Genomic DNA, 17,744 nt, shown 5'->3' with positions numbered 1-17,744 from the left:
TGCTGAGCTCACTGCTCAGCATGGCTATTTCCCGACGCGGGCATTAGGCTGTTTTTTGTCATTTCGGGTGGGGGATGGCAGCAGCAGCCTGAAAAAGAAATCATCCTGGCCGGGTTCGGTGTCATGCTCCGGAGCTTCTACAGCCTTCCTATCTCCCTCTCCCTTCTACCTGCGGCTCTCTTCGGCAACTCAGCAGCAACGATCGACACAAGCTTCTGGCGTCGGGGCCTACCCTCTGCGAGTCCCGCTTGTTTCAACTTCCTTTTTCCACAAAGGTGGGACTCGTAGAGGGAAGGCCTCGATGTCGGCAGCTTGTCTTGATCACCGCTGCTGACGAGTTGCTTAAGAGAGCCGCGGAGCAGGGGGGTGTTGCCAGGTGCAGGTAGAAGGGAGAGGGCCAGATGCAGGACTCGTGGGTGAGGGAGGAGAAGAGAGAGGGGAGAGAAACAAAAGGAAATATTTCATACTGGGCTGGGCCGGAGTGGAGAGAGGGTGGAAAGATTCTGGCTACAGGGTGCAGTAACAAAGGAAAAGGGGGGAAAGCTGAAAATGGAGATAGTGACACAAAGAAGAGAAAGGGTAAGCAGGACCTTCTGAATAAGGATAGAGATACAGAGGGGACATGAAGAGGAGGTGAAATAGAGACATAGAAGTAATGCTGAAAAAGTGTGTGTGTGGGGGGGGGAGATAAAGACATTGAAAGGGCAAATGGTGAATATGGGGTAAAGACAAGGACAGAGACAAATGAAGATTCTGAAAAAGTGGTGAGATAGGGATATAGGTGAGATGGACACAAAGAAGGGTGATGCTGGAAAATAGGTGGAATGGTAATTCTGACAGACACAGAAGGGAAATGCTGGATCAAGGAGAGATGGGGCTCAGGCTGGATGGAATGAGGAGAAATGCCTTGTTGGCCCGGAACTTCCTCTCCTACGTCAGAATTGACGTCAGGGAGCGGAATGCTGGTCAGCGCGACGCTTCTGCAGGGAAAGCTTGGGACAGCGGTGGCTTGGGGACTATTCCCCGATGGCGGTGGCAGCAAACCGAGTGGCTTGGGGGAGGGCACGGAGAAAGAAAGAAAGGGGGCAGACAGAGAGACAGAAAGAAGGGGGAACAGGGAGACAGAAAGAAAAAGTTGGGGGAGAGAATGAGGTCTGGAGGAGAGGAAACATACAGGAGGCTGAAAGAAAGGAAGAAAGATTGGATGCACAGTCAGAAGAAGAAAGTGCAACCAGAGACTCATGAAATCACCAAACAGCAAAGATAGGAAAAATGATTTTATTTTCAATTTAGTGATCAAAATGTGTCTGTTTTGAGAATTTATATCTGCTGTCTATATTTTGCACTATGGCTCCCTTTTACTAAACTGCAATATTGTTTTTTAGCGCAGGGAGCCTATGAGCATTGAGAGCAGCGCGAGGCATTCAGCGTAACTCCCTGTGCTAAAACCTACTATTGTGGTTTAGTAAAAAGGGAGGGGGTGTATTTGTCTATTTTTGTATTTTGTTACCGAGGTGACATTGCATAGAGTCATCTGCCTTGGGAAATGTATATGGCAGATATCTTTGTTTTGTGTTCAAAAGAAAAGGAAATGCATTTCTGGTTTTATTTCTACAGTGTTGAAGTACTTGTTGGCCCTTGCTGTGACTGGTGGGGATCCCCAAGCACCGCCAGCAGAGGACCTCCTCTAGAGATGGTCAGAACTCCCCTCCACCAAGCGCAGCAGTCGCTGGCAGCATCCATGAGCCACTGAGGTGCCAGCATCTGTGACTCAGGGACGCTACTGCTGCCTGCCAAGCTTGGCAAAAGGGACCCCAGGCCAACTGCAAAGGAAGTCCTCAGCTGACAGTTTGTGGGTTCTCATCAGCTGAGTATTTATATTTTATATTTACATTAGAGGTTCTGGTAGAAACCCATTTACAAAGTATGTATTCTTCCCAATTAATATTTCCAAATTAATAGTCTCTTTGCTTATTTGTAAATGGGTCTCTACCAGAGCCTTTAATTCAGTAGCATAATTAAATAAAATAACTATTTCTGAAGTTTATAGGGAAGGATGGTGACGGAGGGGATTCCTCGCGGGGACGGGTGGGGACGGAGGGGATTCCTCGCGGGGACGGGTGGGGACGGAGGGGATTCCTCGCGGGGACGGGTGGGGACGGAGGGATTCCTCACGGGGACGGGTGGGGACGGAGGGATTCCTCACGGGGACGGGTGGGGATGGGTGGGATTTTGGCGGGGACGGGTGGGATTTCTGTCCCCGCGCAACTCTCTACCGTAGACTGTAAAGTCTGGTATTGCCCTGGGTTCCAGATGCTGAAATTGCCGTCCTAGCTCACTCCAGCCTATCCAACCGTCCCGTTGTTTGCAGGACATCTACCGTAAAGACTGGCCAGTAACATCCTCCTGTTCCATATTAGTGGAGTTCCCGTTGATGCCCAACCCAGCCCACCCTAACCGAATCACCATATATGGAACACAGACCGTGCAAGTCTGACCAATACCAGCCTTAGTTCTTTAATTTACATCCATCCAACACATGTATACTGTTGGTGACTGGAGCTCCAGAGCCTCAAATCTTCTATAAACCACCCCAACACCACACAGGGTATACAGACAGAAACATATTGGAGTAAAATGCTGATTTACATGCATAAAAGGGCTTTTATAAAATGAGGAAACAGTGCAAGATGGGACATATTTAGAGTACTGACAACAGAAGTATATGAGGTTCACACAACAAATAATACCACCCCCTCAAAAACACCACAGCATACTTAAACACATGATAAGCTTACTGGGCTTCCAAGAGAAAATTTGCAGTGACAATGTTCAAAAACCAAAGATCTAGCACCTAGGCCAAAAAATCCCATGAGGTAGGAAAAAGCCTCAGAACCCCTCCCCCACCAGCCAACAGTTGGACTCCAAAGGTGGGAAACTGCATGGGGGTAAGTTACCTCCTCTAGAAAAAAGGCCTTTGTGGTGAAGTGTTCGATACAATAAGGCTTATGATATCAAACACTTCACCACAACCCGTATTAAGCTTTAAGGAGTAAATAAAGACAATCACTTTTACGCCGAGAGTAAAGTTAAGTTTAAAAAGCTATAATTACTAATTTCTATCATTTTCACAGGGGAAATCCTTGAGAAAGCTGTTTCTTGTTTTTAAAGACGCCTATGATCAATAATAATTTGAGCGCAAGTCAAAGGAAGAGCATTCCCCCTGCCTCATGGGCTGAGCCTTTTATGGTCTCCTTTCCTTTAACAAATTTGTATTTCACCCTTAATCCTTTCGTCTTCAGTTTTCCCCTTGATTTTAATAATTATAATTCTGTGAACCGCTTAGACAATTTTTTTAAGCAGTATATCAAATTTTAAATAAAACTTGAAACATGTCGGATTTAGTCCCCCTGGCCAACGGACAGAAGGCGTAAAAAAGATAAGTTATTGTCTCTATTTACTCCTTAAAGCTTAATAAGGGTTATGGGGAGACTAAGTATTGATAAATATTTAAACTAGACTTATGAGGAGGTGGGTGTGTAAAGCTCATGGCAATGAGAGCATAACTGAGCCTTAAGAACTAAGAACTAACTAAATCTGGAGTCTATTCTGTCCTGAGAAAAAGTGGTTAGTATATGTTGTTCTGCCAGTTCTTTGGATTGCTTTTAACATAACGACTATTATAGACCAGAGGACAGTTGTATTAGACTACCAGACCTCAAATACCCAGTGGTTTTTCATGCTCTTACTGGGGTGGTAGATTCATCATTGGTCTTGGTAAAGTGCTTGTGCTGTAAGAATTAATCTAAATTTTTATGCTATCAAGCTTTAATAAATATAATGTGCATTAGGGACGCACTTATCTTTTGTGCCCTTACCAAGACCAATGATGAATTTACCACCCCAGTAAGGGCACGAGAAACCATTGGGTATTTGAGGTCTGGTAGTCTAATACAACTGTCCTCTGGTAATGTAATGTAATGTAATGTAATTTATTTCTTATATACCGCTACATCCGTTAGGTTCTAAGCGGTTTACAGAAAATATACATTAAGATTAGAAATAAGAAAGGTACTTGAAAAATTCCCTTACTGTCCCGAAGGCTCACAATCTAACTAAAGTACCTGGAGGGTAATAGAGAAGTGAAAAGTAGAGTTAGAGGAAAAATAAAAATAAAATAAACATTTTAACAAGATTTTAGTTTCCAGAAAAAGGGCTTCTTCAGGGAAGAGACTTGGCCGACAGTCCCAGGATGTCTATGTCTCCTCCCCTGCGATGTTCTCCCATCCATGCATTCCCTCCCAGACATACTGCCCGTGCCCCAGCCGCTCCAAGGAGGCTGCCCCAGATGAGGCCCATGATGAATGCAGGATTCTCTCCTCTGCGGGAAAGCCGCCCGGGGCCGACAGTCGATCTTCATAGTGGATTGCAGGGGGGGAAGAGTTCACACTCTTGGTAGGATCGGGTCTGTGTTCTGGTCTATAATAGTTTTTGGTTTTGGACAAATTCTATACTTTTCTTCATTTCTAGTTGTTTTAACATAACGGCACCATCTTTTTCTCCTCCCCCCCCCCAAAATGTTTGAAATGAGTCATGCCCTGCTGTCCACTCCAGTGTATTTATTTACCAAAGTGGCTGACAATTCAACATACATCTAGCTTTAGAGTCATACAATCGAAAACGCATAACTCAACCTTGACTTACTTTTTCTCCCCCACCCAAAGTTCCAGGACGGAAGCACACTTTGTTCAATTATGTTCTTAAGCTCATACCAAAAGGAAACCAAAGAGCTTCACACCCACTGACATTGCATACATCACTGAATCTTCTCAATGGTGCATCCCAGGCCTTCTGCCTTCACTTTTCTTGTTTCCCACTATCTTCCCAATAAGTTGGAGCCCTTTTGTGCTATTATGCTCTGCTACAAGAAGGCTGAGCTGCCAAGTTTCAGGAGAGTGTGGTGCAGTGGTCAGCGCTATAGCCTCAGCAAATCCCGCGCTGCTCCTTGTGACCCTGGGCAAGTCACTTAATCCTCCACTGCTCCAGGTCCATTAGATAGATTGTGAGCCCACCGGGACAGACAGGGAAAACGCTTAAAGTACCTGTATGTAAACCGCTTTGAGTGTGGTTGTATATCTACAAAAAGGCAGTATACAAGTCCCAATCCCTTTCCTGGTAGTCCTAGTGCAACATGGGAATTGTAGTCCCTGATCCTATCCACTGCAGGTTCAATAATGCATCAGGCTATGCTTGTAATTCTGACATCTCCCCCTCCTGGGTCTGGATAATTTGGCAGCTTTGAGAAAGGCTGGTAAATCTTTACTTGGTCTACAGCAGGGGTGCCCAACACGTCGATCGCGATCGACCAGTAGCTCAGGAAGGCAACGCGAGTCGATCGCGGAGCCCATCCCGGGCTCCGTGATAGACTCGTGTTGCCGTCCTGATCTACCGGGCCGATCAGCCTTCCTCTCCAGTGTTCTCTCTAGGGCCTTTTAGCTGGGCGGTCCGCCCAGCTGTCATCTGCTGCTGCCGCCGCTGCTGAACATTAAAAAAAAACAAAAAAAACCAGCTTGGAGATTTCAGCCCATAGTGAACTTATGCTCCGTGGCTCTAACGTGTGTGTGCCGGCTTCCCTTCTCTTCCCTCCGAAACCGGAAGTTATGTCGGGGGGGGGGGAGAAGGGAAGCCGGCACGCACATGTTGAGAGCCCTGAAGCAAGCGTTCGCTACGGGCTAAGGCGGGAGACAGGTTAGTGAAACATTTGCTCTTCTTGCTGCCGGGTCCTTCCTACTTTCTGTTTCCGCGAAGGCAGGACCCGGCAGCGTTTCCCCCAAAAGGTCGATCGCGATCTTGGGCCAATCAGCCTTCCTCTCCCCGACGGCAGAATTGACGTAGGGGAGAGGAATGCTGGTCGGCCGAAGCAGGGAGAGCCTGGGGCAGCGTCGGCTTTTGGGCCTGTTATTGGTGGCGGTTTTGGTCCTGGTCCCCGATAGCAGTGGCTTGGGGGAGGGCAGGGAGAAAGAAAGAAAAAGGGCAGGCAGGGAGACAGAAGGAAAGAAGAGAAACATAAAAAAAAAAGAAAGGGAGGCAGAGAGAAAGAAAGGGCAGGGAGAGAGGAAGGAAAAGTTGGGGGAGGGAATGAGGTCTAGAGGAGAGGAAGCATACAGGCTAAAAGAAGGGAAGAAAAATTGGATGCACAGTCAGAAGAAGAAAGTGCAACCAGAGACTCATGAAATCACCAGACAAGGTAGGAAAAATGATTTTATTTTTAATTTAGTGATCAAAATGTGTCTGAATTTATATCTGCTGTCTATATTTTACACTAAGGTCCCCTTTTACTAAACCGCAATAGAGATTTTTAGCACAGGGAGCCTATGAGCATCGAGAGCAGCGCTAGGCATTCAGCGCAGCTCCCTGCGCTCTAAAAACTACTATGGTGGTTTAGTAAAAAGAGAGGGGGGTATATTTGTCTATTTTTGTATGGTTGTTACTGAGGTGATAGTGCATAGAGTCACCTGCTTTGACCTCTTTGAAAAACCCTGGAATAGGAATGATAATTAACATTTTCTATGCGTACAGTGTGCGTTGTGTTTTTTTAAAATTTTATTGTTGGTAGATCATTTTGACTTGGTCATTTTAAAAGTAGCTCGCAAGCCCAAAAAGTGTGGGCACCCCTGGTCTACAGAAACAGAAAGGCGACGGGAGAAGTGTCTTTCATAGCCGATGTAGGAGGAGGTGGAATCTCTTCCAGCCAGCGTTTACGTTTTGCTCTTCTTCCAAACACTCACTTACCTGATCCTGTTCATATTCTAACACTGCAGCGTAAAGAGCCCTCTTCTCCTGCTCCTCAGGTGTCACCGCTGTCATATTGGAGAACCGTCTGAGGAAAAAAACACAATGTGAGACACCAGAGATAAGGAAAGTAATACATTGCAATTTCATTTTTGGTTTGTTTATATTATTTTGAAATTGTGTATGTTTTATTGGAATCTGCCTTTTTGTTCTGACTTCAATTTTGTATTATGTTTTAACTGTGTATATTCTGGTGTAATCTGCCTTGGATAAAGGCAGAATACAAATAAGAACATAAGAAGTTGCTTCCGCTGGGTCAGATCAGGGGTCCATCGCGCCCAGCAGTCCGCTCCCATGGCGGCCCATCAGGTCCATGACCTGTAAGTGATCCTTTGTCTAAAACCTTTCAATCCCCATTATTCTTCTATCTATACCCTTCCATAATCCTATCTCTATCTCTATCTATATCCCTCAATCCCCGTATCCTTCAGGAACTTGTCAAATCCCTCTTTGAATCCCCTTAATGTACTCTGACCTATCACATCCTCCAGAAGCGCATTCCAGGTGTCTTCCACCCTCTGAGTGAAGAAAAATTTCCTAGCATTGGTTCTAAACCTGTCCCCTTTCAATTTCTCCGAATGCCCCCTTGTTCTTGTAGTTCCCAATAAGCTGAAGAATCTGTCCCTTTCTACCTTCTTTATGCCCTTCATGATCTTGTAAGTCTCTATCATGTCTCCTCTGAGTCTCCGCTTCTCCAGGGTAAAGAGCCCCAGCCTTTCTAGCCTGTCTGCGTATGAAAGGTTTTCCATACCTTTTATCATTTTTGTCGCTCTTCTCTGAACCCTCTCAAGTATCTCCATGTCCTTCTTTAGGTACGGCGACCAATATTGGACACAGTATTCCAGATGCGGGTGCACCATCGCGCGATACAGCGGCATGATGACTTCCTTCGTTCTGGCTCTAATACCCTTCTTAATTATACCCCCAACATTCTGTTTGCTTTCTTTGAAGCTGCTGCACATTGTGCTGTTAACTTCATTGTTGTGTCCACCAGCACACCCAAGTCCTTTTCAAGGTTACTTCCCTCTAGTACTAATCCCCCCATTTGGTAGCTGAACATCGGGTTCTTTTTCCCTATATGCATGACCTTGCATTTCCCTACATTGAAGTTCATTTGCCATTTAATTGCCCACTCCTCCAGTTTGTTCAGGTCCCTTTGTAGGTCCTCACATTCTTCCACAGTTCTAACCCTGCTACAGAGTTTAGTGTCATCCGCAAATTTTATAACTTCACACTTCGTCTCTGTTTCTAGGTCATTGATAAATATATTGAACAGTAGCGGTCCGAGTACCGACCCCTGAGGAACTCCGCTCGTGACCCTCCTCCAGTCCGAGTAGTGGCCCTTCACTCCAACCCTTTGCTTCCTGCCTGCCAACCAGTGTTTAACCCATCTGTGTACGTCCCCTTCCACCCCGTGGTTCCACAGCTTCCTAAGTAGCCGCTCATGGGGCACCTTGTCAAAGGCTTTTTGGAAGTCGAGATAGATGATGTCTATGGGTTCCCCTTTATCCATCTGGCTGTTTACCCCCTCAAAGAAGTGCAGTAAGTTTGTTTGGCACGATCTTCCTTTGCAGAAGCCATGTTGGCTCGCTTTCATTAGTCCATTTTTTTCAATGTGCTCACAGATGCTGTCCTTTATCAGTGCCTCTACCATCTTGCCCGGAACCGATGTCAAACTTACCGGGCTGTAGTTTCCCAGGTCACCTCTCGATCCCTTTTTAAAGATAGGTGTAACATTTGCTATCCTCCAGTCCTCCGGGATCTCGCCAGTTTTCAAGGATAGGTTGCAAACTCGTTGGAGTATTTCCGCTATTTCATTTCTTAGTTCTTTTAGTACCCTTGGGTGGATTCCGTCCGGGCCTGGTGATTTGTCGCTCTTCAATCTATCTATCTGTTGCAGGACATCCTCATGGCTCACCTCTATTGTCGACAGTTTTTCTTCTTGGTCTCCATTGAAGATCCCTTCGGGTTTTGGTACACTGGATGTGTCCTCAATTGTGAAGACTGATGAGAAGAACTTGTTTAAGCTATCAGCTACCTTTTTTTCCTCCTTTATCACTCCCTTACTGCCTCCATCATCCAACGGTCCTACTTCCTCCCTCGCCGGTTGCTTTCCTTTAATGTATTTGAAGAACGATTTGAAATTTTTTGCCTCCCTGGCCAGTCTTTCTTCGTATTCCCTTTTCGCTCTCCTAACCACTCGATGACATTCTTTTTGGCATTTCCTGTGTTCCTTCCATTTTTCCCCAGTTTGGTCCTTTTTCCATTTCCGGAACAAATTTTTCTTGTCTCCTATCGCTTTCTTCATTGGTTATCCATACTGGGTCTTTTGTTCGGTTTTTTTTGCACCCTTCTGGGGATGTACATATGTTGTGCTTCTTGCACCGTGCCCTTGAATAGGGACCAGGCTTGCTCCACAGTCTCTGTTTTCCTTGAGCTGTTTCTTAGTTTTTTTCCACCATTACTCTCATAGCATCATAGTTCCCTTTCTTAAAGTTGAGCGCTGTCACTGTGGTTCTCTTCCCTTTTGATATTCCTACTTCTAATTTGTACTGGATCATGTTGTGATCGCTGTTCCCTAGTGGTCCTACTACTTCCACTTCCTTTGCAGGTCCCCCTAGCCCATTGAGGATTAGGTTGAGAGTGGTATTCCCTCTCGTTGGTTCCTTGACGAGCTGTTCCATAAAGCAGTCCCTCACAGCCTCTAGGAATTCTGTTTCCCTCGCACAGTTCGAGTTTCCAATACTCCAGTCTATCCCGGGGTAGTTAAAATCCCCCATTACCATCACGTTTCCGTTTTTGCATTCCCGCCTCAATTCTACTGCCATTTCTTTGTCGTTTGCTTCAGTTTGTCCAGGCAGACGATAGTACAGTCCCAATTTTATATTAGAACCATTTCTTCCTGGTAATTTAACCCATAATGATTCCAATCCTTCAGCTTTTGTTTCCATGTCCACTCTGGTCGAGTGAATGGTGTCTTTTATATATAGTGCTATTCCTCCACCCTTCTTGTGAGTCCTGTCTCTTCTATAGAGTTTGTAACCTGGTAGTACTATGTCCCATTTGTTTTCCTCATTCCACCATGTTTCTGTGATTCCAATGATGTCTAGGTCCTCTTTTTTGACTGTGACTTCTAGTTCTCCCATTTTGGTCCTTAAGCTCCTCACATTTGTGTACATGCAATTTAAGTCCTGGTCTTTTCTTTTCCCTGCTGGTTTTCCTTGTGATTTACTCCTGTTGCCATCCCCTCTTTGAGCTGCCAGTCCCTGATTTCTGTCCCTTTCTTCCTCTTTTTTTGGCGCATCTTTTTCGTCCACAACCTGATTTCTCAATTTTTCCTGTTTCTCTAGCTCTTTCTGTTTGTCCTTCTTATTGTTTGCCAGGTTCCCTTGTTCCTTAGACTCCTGCTGTTCGTCTTTTGCTTGTTCCCAGCATTTTTCCCGCTCAGTATCTTCTTTGGATACTCTTGTCCGAACCGTCAACGTCAGGTCGACTGTCGGCTTTCCCCTTCTTCTTAGTTTAAAGCCTGCTCTATTTCTCTCTTGACGTTGTTTGCTAGCAGTCTCGTTCCCGCCGTGCTCAGGTGCAGTCCGTCCCTCCTGAAGAGCTTGTTCTTCCCCCCAAAAGTTGTCCAGTTCCTCAAAAAGTGGAAACCCTCTTCTTCGCACCATCTCCTCAACCACGCGTTTATTGCTTGTAGCTCTGTCTGCCTCTTCACGTCTGCCCTCGGTACTGGCAGAATCTCTGAGAATGCTATCTTCCGTGTCCTCAGCTTCAGTTTCCTTCCTAGGATCTTGAACTGTTCGGTTAGCGTAGTCCTGCTGTAATTTCTCCTGTTGACATCATTTGTTCCAACGTGGATTATCATTGCTGTCTCTTCAGTTTCTGCTCCTTCCAGGATCCTCTCGATTCTGTCAGTGATGTCCTTCGTTCTTGCTCCTGGGAGACAGGTCATTAGCCGATCTTCTCTCCCTCCCGCTACGTGACTATCCACTTCCCTCAGGATTGAGTCTCCCACTATGACTGCAGATTTTCCCTTCCTCAGCTTCCTCACTGGTCTCAAGTCTGTATCCTCGGTGTGGTTCAGTACTTCTCTTTCAGGGTACCGGCAAGTCTTCCCCTCCTTTACTTGCTCGATTCTTCCATGAGGTCCTTTATTCGTGGTGTCTGTTGTTACCTGTCTTCCATCTGCTGGTCCCTGTCTTCCGCTCTTGTGCTGCTGACCTTCCACCTTCCTGTAGGCCTCCTCGATGAATCTCTCGAGCTCCCTTACTTGCTCCTCGATGTGGCTCTCTCTTGTGGGGTCTTCAGCTGTCTTGAACAGTTCTTCCGAGATGTGGAGTCCCTCCAGCTCCTGAACCCTGCACTGTAGTCGACCTACTTCCTTTTTCAGGCTTTCCAGTTCCTGACACCGACTGCATACATACGCCTGCCTTCCCGAGGGGAGGTAGTCGTACATATGACACTCTGTGCAGTACACTGGGAAGCTCCTCCAGGTTCCTGCTGCTTCCATTACTCTTTCTTTTCAGTCCACTAGGTGCTCTCTCCTTTTTCTTTTGCGTGCGTGCATGTGCTCTCTCCTGTGCTTGGCTCTTTCTTGCCTACTTTGTTTCCGCTTTTGCTTGTAGGTCAGTTGTCCTCTCTTAGGCCTTTTTCTTGTCCCAGGAGCCTGTTGCTTCTATATCCTTCCCTGTCTTGTGTGTGCCTTATTGTGTGTTTTCTTTTGTGTGTGCTCTCCTTACACGTGTGCTCGCTTGTTCCTTACCTTCCTGCTGTTTTTTGGTGTCCTGGAGTCCTTGGCTGTCTTTGCTCGGCCCTTCTCAAGGCCCCTCTCGCTAAGGCTAAGGTGAGCGCCTTTGCCGCGCGCCGTTGGATCCCCCCCTGTTAAGGGGGAGTCCGGGCGCTGACGCCGCTGGTGACGTGGTGCGGGTGGGCGGAGCTTACTCTTGCCGCGCTCGCTGCCGCTAACCCCTTTGCCTACTCTGCCTACCTCTTCGCCTATAAAGTAGCATATAAGAATTTTAAATGTATAGCTCAACATAAATAAAGGAACTGGATTTAAAAACTGGTTTATTCAGGTTCCTGCAGGAAAAGTCCATAAGCTTGGGAAAGCCACTGCTTGCCCCCATGTGCTACTCACTTCCTCCCTCCCTCCCTCCCTCCCTCCTCTAGCCCCATACAGTTCTTTGCTCCCCCCCCCCACACTTCCATGAAAGCTACTCACAAATCTAGACACTAAGGGATAGATTCACTAAGCCACCGATCGCGTCCCGATCAGTTTGCAATCCCGACCCGATTCACTAACCTTCCTCCCAATCCGAACTGCCCATTCAAATGAGGGAAAACGGCATGCAAAGTAGGAAGGGCCTCGATTCACTAAAGAGAAGCAGAAACATCGATTGGGCTGGCTGATCCAAACTTCAGTGACTGCTGAGGACTAGTTGCTCACGTCCTTGCCAACTGTCCTGCTCTCTGCCGCCCGGCCTCTCTGCGAGCCCATGTTTTCAACCCTCAGTGCAGCCCTGCTTTAAACCCACAGGCTCGCACTGCAGGGAAGGGCGGCAGAGAACAGGAGAGTCGGGGTGGGTTTAAAGTGTGTTCTGAAAGTGCTGTTTAATATTTGATTCCTTTCGGGAGCTGCGACCTCCTATGCCACCCCTCCCCCTTTGTTTTGAGCTCGCTTGTGCAAGAGAGCAAGCGCATGCACGGATTACATTTACAGCCGACAATGATGGTCTGCGCATGCGTTGTGATTGGTCTTCAGCGATCTGTGGGATCGCTTGTGGGCGTGTCCGATCAGATAATTTGCATGGGGAGCCTTTAGTGGATCGGTCGCCCGGCAAGACTCAGCCAAGGATCGGAAAGTAAGGGGAGTTTAGTGAATCTAGCCCTAAGTCACCTTTCCTTACTGACCTGTTTAAGTCCTCCGTAATTGAACTATGGCTCTATACAGAGATGACAATTTCTAACATCTCATTGCTTTCAGCTGAGCTTGGAATTTCACATATATTGGCCACAAAACCTCCAGCGGACCAGCTTAATCCTTGGCATGTTGAAAACTACAAATAATAATTTTTAAACTTTTTAAACCCCCTCCTTCAGACTATTATTGCAAAGATTTTATGATTCATTTACACTTTCTAGTGATGCCATTCTTTGCTCTTCTGGAGTCTTAGCTCTCAAATGTTAGGCAAGAAATTAATTACATTGATTCAATAAAAGTTATCCGTGTACGTGTGTATTAATCTTTGATTTGCTACAGAAATGCGAACATGTGTGGAGCAGTGCTTTCATTTCCTACCTGTTGGCTTCTTCTTGCAGCCGGAGTCTGCGTTCCTCCATCTTCCTCTGTAGCTAAAAAGGGGAGTTAAGGTTTCTCCACAATCCTGAGAGGGAGGGGAAGCCTTCGAAAAGATCTCACATTCGATCCTCCCACTGAGACCTCCTTTCAATGTCCCTCCGAATCCTGGTGCTTCACAGACTCCAAGGGTGGGAAGGTGCAAACAAGACTTCAGAGTAACTGATAATTACCTTAAATCAAAAGCCTTTAGAAAAGTCATAGCAACCTCACAAATCAATCAAGACATAAAAATGGTCTCTAAAAGGATTAAAAATATGCTTTGGGGGTGGGTAGCTTAGCCAATAGTCAGACAAAACAGTCCTGAAAGATGGGGGTAATTTTCAGTTAGTCCTTATAACCAGAAAAATAACTTTGGAAACTAGAAACTACTGAGCAGGGACCGTCTCTCTCTTAAATAGGTTGTTATGCAGTACCGAGTATGCCTATCAGAGCTATAAAAATAATAAATAGTATTTCTACATTCAGGTACTCCAGCATTTTTCCCTGTCTCTCCCGGTGGGCTCACGCTCTACTTAATGTACCTGGGGCAATGGGGGATTAAGGGCTAGATTCATGAACCTGCCCGATCGGAACCAATCCGTGCAGGTCCGATGAATTGTCCAAACTAAAATATGCAGATGGGGGCGATCGGAGGAACGCCCGGATCGCTCTATAGCAGGGGTCTCAAAGTCCCTCCTCGAGGGCCGCAATCCAGTCGGGTTTTCAGGATTTCCTCCATGAATATGCACGCACTGCTTTCAATGCATATTCATTGGGGAAATCCTGAAAACCCGACTGGATTGCGGCCCTCAAGGAGGGACTTTGAGATCCCAGCGCATGCGCAGACCATCTACTGGTTTGTTTTTGGTTTTTACGTGTGCCGACTCTCCTGCTCTCCCCTTCCAGCCAAGCCCAGACTCCCCTTCTCTCTGCTGCCTTCCCTGCAGTGTAAGCCTGTGGGTTTAAAGCGGGAAGCACCACCGTGCGCAGCCCCACTTTAAACCCGCGGGCTCACACTGCAGGGAAGGCAACAGAGAGTAGGAGCTCGGGGCAGAGAGCAGGAGAGACGGCAGAGACGTGTGCCACTGGTCCCCAGAAGTCGCTTCTATTCTTGATCGGCCAGCCCAACCGGTGTCCCAAATTTGCATGGTGAATCGTGTCCCTGCCTAATTTGCATGCACGGATTTGAAGTGGATGGCTGGAGAGGTTAGTGAATAGTGCAGGAGGGAAATCTGGTCGCAAACCGATCGGTACACGATCGGATTGCTTTGTGAATCTAGTCCTAAGTGACTTGCCAGGGTCACAAGGAACACTGTGGAATTTGAACTCACAGACTCAGGGTGTTGAGGCTGTAACTGAAACAAGTTTGTAATCAGTAGACTAATGGAGAAATCCTTAACCCTTTCAGGACCATAAGGATCGTAGGCCAATTTTTGTGGTTTTGACGACATTTTTATGGTAAAAAGGGCTTGCAGATGCCAAAAAATTGATTTTTTTTGTGAAATATCATTATTTTTATTTAAAAAAATCACACTTCTGGCTTATGGACAGTGTGGCAAGTGAATCTTCTCGTCAATCTAGCAACGACGCTAATGAATGAATGTCGGAACCAGTTTGTTTACATAAAGGCAGTATCATATGGAATCCGTACATATCAAATTTAGAACTGTAGACTATCCCAATCAAAATTTATAGGATTTTAAAGTTATGGGACAAATATGTCCCTTGGTCCTGAAAGAGTTAAGCATGCTCTGTAGACAGCGGATTGTTGCTACCGATCAGACACTGCTATACTAATTTAGCTTGGGGGAGAGTTTGTGGATATTACCTGGGGGCCACAAGAGTCAGGGTCCGCAGCCTTTTAGGGAGGGATACTATAGAAGTGGGTTTTTTTAAATATATAAGATTGCCTTACAGAGGTGGGGTGGGGGGAAGGGTTTTGAAGGGAGATCAATGTATAAATTGTATTGGTTGAACCTCTGTTTGGCTTGCACTTGCTCTGTGTTCTTCTCTTACTCAACAATAAAACAATTTGAACATAGGGGAGAGAAGAGTTTCCCAAAGGAAAAACCAGTTACAGTGACTAGGGGGTAAGGCTCAGCAGTTATTATACTACTAGTCTTTAAGCCTGTTACATTAACAGGTGCTAGAATAGATGTGTGTGTCTGTCTTTCTTTCTTTATCTCCTTGGCCACTTTCTGTCTGTTTGTCTCTCTCTCTCCTTGTCTGCTCTCTCTCTTTTTCCTCGGCAGTCCACCACCACCCCTTGCCTGTCCACCACCACCCCTTCCCTGCTCCCCCTGTCCAGCAGCAGCCTTTCTCCCTTTGTTTTATCTCCCCCTGTCCAGAAGCACCCCTTCCCTGCTCCCCCTGTCCAGCAGCAGCCCTTCTCCCTTTGTTTTATCTCCCCCCTGTCCAGCAGCACCTCTTCCCTGCTCCCAAACTGCTGTTCCTACCCTCCTTCCATCCCGGCTTCCTGGTCTCTTCTGGACCACTGGCACGAACCGCTGCTATCTGTCAATGTCCCTGCCCCACTGCCTGTCTGTTTATCATGTCCCTTCTCCCACCTACCATCTTTTTATCACGTTTATACAGTGAAGGGCAACCAGCGCACAGTAACTGACGCAGGATAGAGGAAACTGTCACACGTGCACTCGTGCCGAATGCGCGCGCACCACACACTCGTGCCGAATGCACGCGCACCGCACACTTTAACATTTCTCTGCCGGCCACAGTTACAGATCATGGAGGCAGGGATCACGCAGGTAGGAGTGCGCACGCGCGTTTAGGGTTTTATTAGTGATACAGGTCTTATATCCCGCAATTTTTCTTCAAGGATTCAATCCAACTTACAAAAGACTTTGTACAGTATAGCGTTAGTAAGAACAATGCCTGAGGCACAAGAGATCGATAGAGACATCTATACAGACCAGAGTCATATTATCTTATAAGGAAAATAGATATGTCTTAAGTGTCTTTCAGAAGTGGAAGTATGTTGGGAGTTTATTCCAAATGTATGGAGCTTGGAATTTGAAGGCTGACTTAAGGAATCTTGAACCGTTGTGTTGATCTTGAGTTGAGGACGGAGGATGCGACCTTGATGTTGGTGGTGAGCCCATAGGAGTTTTCACTGTGTTTGGCTTTGTGGCTCATGAAGTCATCTTTACAGTACTTTACAGCGTTAAAAACAAAAAATACAGGAATAGCCCAGTCAGAAGGGATACCAAAAATATTATTCCAGGGAAGCAGGAGCTTACAATTATCCTAAACTCTCTGTATTCACAGAATTTAACAGTGTTGAAAACAGAGCTGGATAAAGATTCAGAAACTAAGAAAGTCTTGGAAGTCTGGAGAAGCTTACATTCAGTGGAAAAAAGATTTATTTAGAAAGTTAAGAGTCTATTCCTCACAAATCTTAATAGAACAGGGATGTTTTGCTAAAGTTGAAAAAAGTGATAGCAGACCATGTCCCTGGTTTTTTGTTTTTTTAAAAAAAATCATTATTAGAGAGTCAACAAGAGAAACAAGCCGAACACAGGCTAAAAATAGGCAAACAATGGCAATCAGAGGAAGAGAACAACAGTCATCACCAAGAAAACATAATACATCAGGAAACTACAGGAAAAAGCAAAAACAGCCTATCTCTCACATCGGCTCTACAATTGTTGTTTCTTTTGACAACATGGCATGCCCCCTACCCCCCTAGAAACATAGAAAATTGAAATAGACGGCAGATAAGGGCCACGGCCCATCAAGCCTACATCAACAGGAGGGGAAAATAGGCACACCATGCAACACAACCCATACAGGCATTCACACTCCAGTTACTCACCACATTCACACCCGCCCCTCCCTACCCCCCCCCCCCATCCCATTCCGGGAGACCAGAGGCAACTGCAAGAAAACCTTCCATAAGACCAGGTAGGCCAGCACCTCAGGATTAGCTGAGTGGGTATGGTAGCAGAGTTCAAAGCAGGACAATTTGATCATCTGGTTGATCCAATATGTCAAAGGGATAGGGCTCTCCTGAGTCCAGTAGCACAAGATTGTTCTCTTGACCGTCAGCAAAGTCAAGTAAATGAATTGCCTCTGAGGCTCCGTGAGGCCCTGCTCCTCCAGCAGGACCTGATCACCAAGAAGCAATGCTCTGTAGTCCCACTCAATGTCACGCTGCAGGACTAATTGAAGCTGCGCAAAGGAGTTCCAGATGGACAGTTCAGGACATTCTAAAAAGGAATGCAATAGAGTCTCAGGGGCCCCCGACATTTGGTGCACACAGAGACTCCCCCCACAAGCCCATGCGGGCACCCCATTCTTTGGTGATGAATGCCCTATGTAGGATTTTAAATTGGGTCTCCTGCCAAGCCGCCGATTTCACAAAAGTATGTAAGGTATGAAAAAGTTCCAAAAAGAATTCAGGGCTGAATGGCCAACTGCCCTCTAGAAGCAGAGGACCGAACCACCCTGTACCAGAGGGAGGCCGGTACGCTGAATAAGTACGCATCCAGAGGTCCACAGGTCCAGTCCTCCCCAAACCGTTGGTGAAGCCTCT

General features: G+C 46.3%; 1 protein-coding gene across 3 annotated transcripts in view; it reads right to left on the bottom strand.

Moving 5' to 3' along the window:
• Positions 1–17,744, bottom strand: part of VPS9D1 (VPS9 domain containing 1) — a 77,651-nt gene that overhangs the window by 23,692 nt on the left and 36,215 nt on the right. For all 3 annotated transcript variants that reach the window (XM_033943422.1, XM_033943423.1, XM_033943421.1), the window contains 2 exons: positions 13,154–13,206; positions 6,793–6,880 (listed from right to left, as the gene is read on the bottom strand). In XM_033943422.1, the coding sequence (XP_033799313.1) occupies positions 6,793–6,880; positions 13,154–13,206 (141 nt within the window). The remainder of the gene's footprint in view (positions 1–6,792; positions 6,881–13,153; positions 13,207–17,744) is intronic.

This window comes from Geotrypetes seraphini, chromosome 4, assembly GCF_902459505.1.
Source record: "Geotrypetes seraphini chromosome 4, aGeoSer1.1, whole genome shotgun sequence".
Lineage (NCBI taxonomy): Eukaryota > Metazoa > Chordata > Amphibia > Gymnophiona > Dermophiidae > Geotrypetes > Geotrypetes seraphini.
Note: the sequence above shows the minus strand (reverse complement) of the source record. Positions and strands in the feature narration are given on the sequence as shown.